The 2,496-nt window shown below is 48.0% G+C and overlaps 1 protein-coding gene across 1 annotated transcript; it reads right to left on the reverse strand.

The window, feature by feature from the left end:
• Positions 1–1,332: 1,332 nt before the first annotated feature.
• On the reverse strand, positions 1,333–2,007 carry LOC143892684 (uncharacterized). Its single transcript, XM_077397479.1, has one exon. It carries the CDS (start codon positions 2,005–2,007, stop codon positions 1,333–1,335), a length of 675 nt encoding a protein of 224 aa, XP_077253594.1.
• Between the last annotated feature and the right edge of the window lie 489 nt (positions 2,008–2,496).

Below are 2,496 nucleotides of genomic sequence, written 5' to 3' on the forward strand. Positions count from 1 at the left end.
TTTAAAAGGGGAAAAACGAAGATTCTTCTCTTCTTTACTCCAAATCTCTTTCTTCTCTCTCTAATTTTTTTCTCTTGAAACTGAAATGTTGAGTTCACCGGATCCGAATAAAAATAAAAATAAAAACCGGATTACATGGAGTTTTACCGGATTTTGGCGAGCATCACAGAGAAGATGAGAAAATAAGGTTTCTAGAGCTTTAGATCTAGGGTTTCTAACAAAAATCTAGCAAAGAAAAGATGACAGAATAGTAGATCCAACAAGATTGTGACGGAATACAATAAAAAAAATGAGGTCTGAGCTCCGGCAATCTCGCCGGAGAAGATGATCGGGAGGGACTAACAGAGAAGAAGATCGGAGCCAAATTAATGGCTTAAAGTAGGGTTTGTCTACTAGAAATGGGGAAAATGAAAATGAAAAGGATGAATTAACGATTAGGAACAAGATCTACACCTGGAAGTAACAGATCCGGCGCAAATCTCCCGGAGAAGACGATCGGAAAAGGTGAGCTCGCCGGCCGTAGATTTACCGGAGAGGATAATCGGAGAAGAAGAAGCTTATCGGAGAAGGAAAAGGGAGAGGGATTTCGGGATTTCGAAATTCTCAGATCTGGAAAAATTTCTTTTTTTTTAAACGAATTTTTTTTCATTTTTATAGGCAAAAAGGAAATTGATAACGGCACTACCATTTGTGATGAGCGCACGGTTGCGCGAAAAAGTGATAGGCGCACGGTTCTATCGTGTCCTATTCGGACCACGATCTGCACCGCTCCGGATAATTCACCTCCCTTATGCGCATTTACACTACAGCAAAGCTTCGGTCTGTTCGCTAGGCAAATGAGCTCGGATTTCGACAAAATTTTGCAGGGGCCTTGGCGGAACCCTAAGCTAGCTTGGGGACCCTAGTTGATTGATTTGGTTGGGTTTTTGCTCAAACATGGGAGGCTCAAGGTACGGTCAAAATGGGGTGTCTACAGCAATGTGTACAATATAAACGAGGGCGGCCACTATATCCCCTTCCACCAGAGAAATCCGAACTCGTGGTACTTCCGCCATCGCTAGAGTCATGGCCACGGCCTCGGCCAACCACCACGGGTAGACTGATCGCCTATGGCATAAGTTGTTGTAGCAGGACCATCAAAAGAAACAGGATTAATCGAGGCTCCTGAATCAATGATCCAGGAGCTCGAGCTACTGAGAAGAGAGGCAGGAGTGCTACCTGGCTGTGCAAAGCCAGCACTGGGAGAACGGTGGCCAAGCGAAGGCGTTGAAGCTCATTGTAGTCGGCCTGAGTGAAGGATGGTACGCCCGGGCTGGATTCGGAGGAAGAAGCTCAAGAGTCAGAGTCGTCTAGAGTAGAAAGATGCGATGCTCGGCCAGCATGAGATGGCTGCTGGGGGCGGCGCTCAGGATATAGCACATAACATGTCTCATCACGGTGGCCCTCGCGTCGGCAATGTGTACAATATAAATGAGGGCGGCCACTATATCCCCTTCCACCAGAGAAATCCGAACTCGTGGTACTTCCGCCATGGCTAGAGTCATGGCCACGGCCTCGGCCAACCATCCCACCACCACAGGTAGACCGATCGCCTATGGCATAAGTTGTTGTAGCAGGACCATCAAAAGAAACAGGAGTAAGAGAGGTGCCACCTAGGCACTGCTGAGCTCGCTGGTAGACCTCCTCGAGAGAAGGCATAGTGACAGAACCATAAATTTGCTGGCGAAAAGACATAAACTTGGGGCCCAAGGTCTCGAGGAATTGGACTACTCGGAGCTGATCTCGCTGTCGAGCGGCGATGGCTAAGTCAGTCGTCAGAGGCATGAAGACGTCGAGCTGCTGACAGTGAGAGACGAACTGGCTGTAGTATGTAGAAAGAGGGGTGTCACCACGCCGAAGATGCATCCACTTAGAATAGGTGGCACAAATGCGGGAGAGGTTACCCACGCCGAAAAACATAACCGCCGTATGATCCGAAATCCTCTTGGCAGTCGGAAGCTGCATCATAGTTCCGAAAATCTGTGGGATCATACTTTGTCAGAGAAAACTATGAATATAAGCATCATCCGTTTCCCACTGCTCATAGGTGGGATCCGAAGCCGCAGGAGGGTCACGGCGTATGGTGTAGACCTTGCGTTTGGCAATAAGATACACTTCCACGGCCACTTTCCAATTCATGTAATTGGAACCATCAAGCTTGACCGTGGTCATGGGGAGGAAGGTATCACTCGATGAAGAGGAAAGAGGGATAGAAGAGGAAGAGATCGTGTGTGTGAGAGAGACACCCGTCGAAAGGGGTTGCCCGAGAGAGGATTTTCTATATTAGGAGGGTCCATAGAATGAACGAAGGCGAATAGGCAACACACGACGACAAAGTAAGGGAGAAGAGAAATGAGAAGGCCTCTAGGGCATAAAGAGGCCGCTATGTGTGGTAAGAGAATGTGGCACGACTCCGACGACTGAGAGGAGAAAAAGAAGACATAATAGGGCCTCTAG

Source organism: Tasmannia lanceolata, unplaced genomic scaffold (genome assembly GCF_043159265.1).
Source record: "Tasmannia lanceolata isolate RefF3 unplaced genomic scaffold, GAP_Taslan_0.1 ptg000002l, whole genome shotgun sequence".
Classification (NCBI taxonomy): domain Eukaryota; kingdom Viridiplantae; phylum Streptophyta; class Magnoliopsida; order Canellales; family Winteraceae; genus Tasmannia; species Tasmannia lanceolata.

Bases quoted from the DNA above. Each gene is read 5' to 3' on its own strand.
- LOC143892684 (XM_077397479.1), bottom strand. From the start codon at position 2,007: ATGATGCAGCTTCCGACTGCCAAGAGGATTTCGGATCATACGGCGGTT.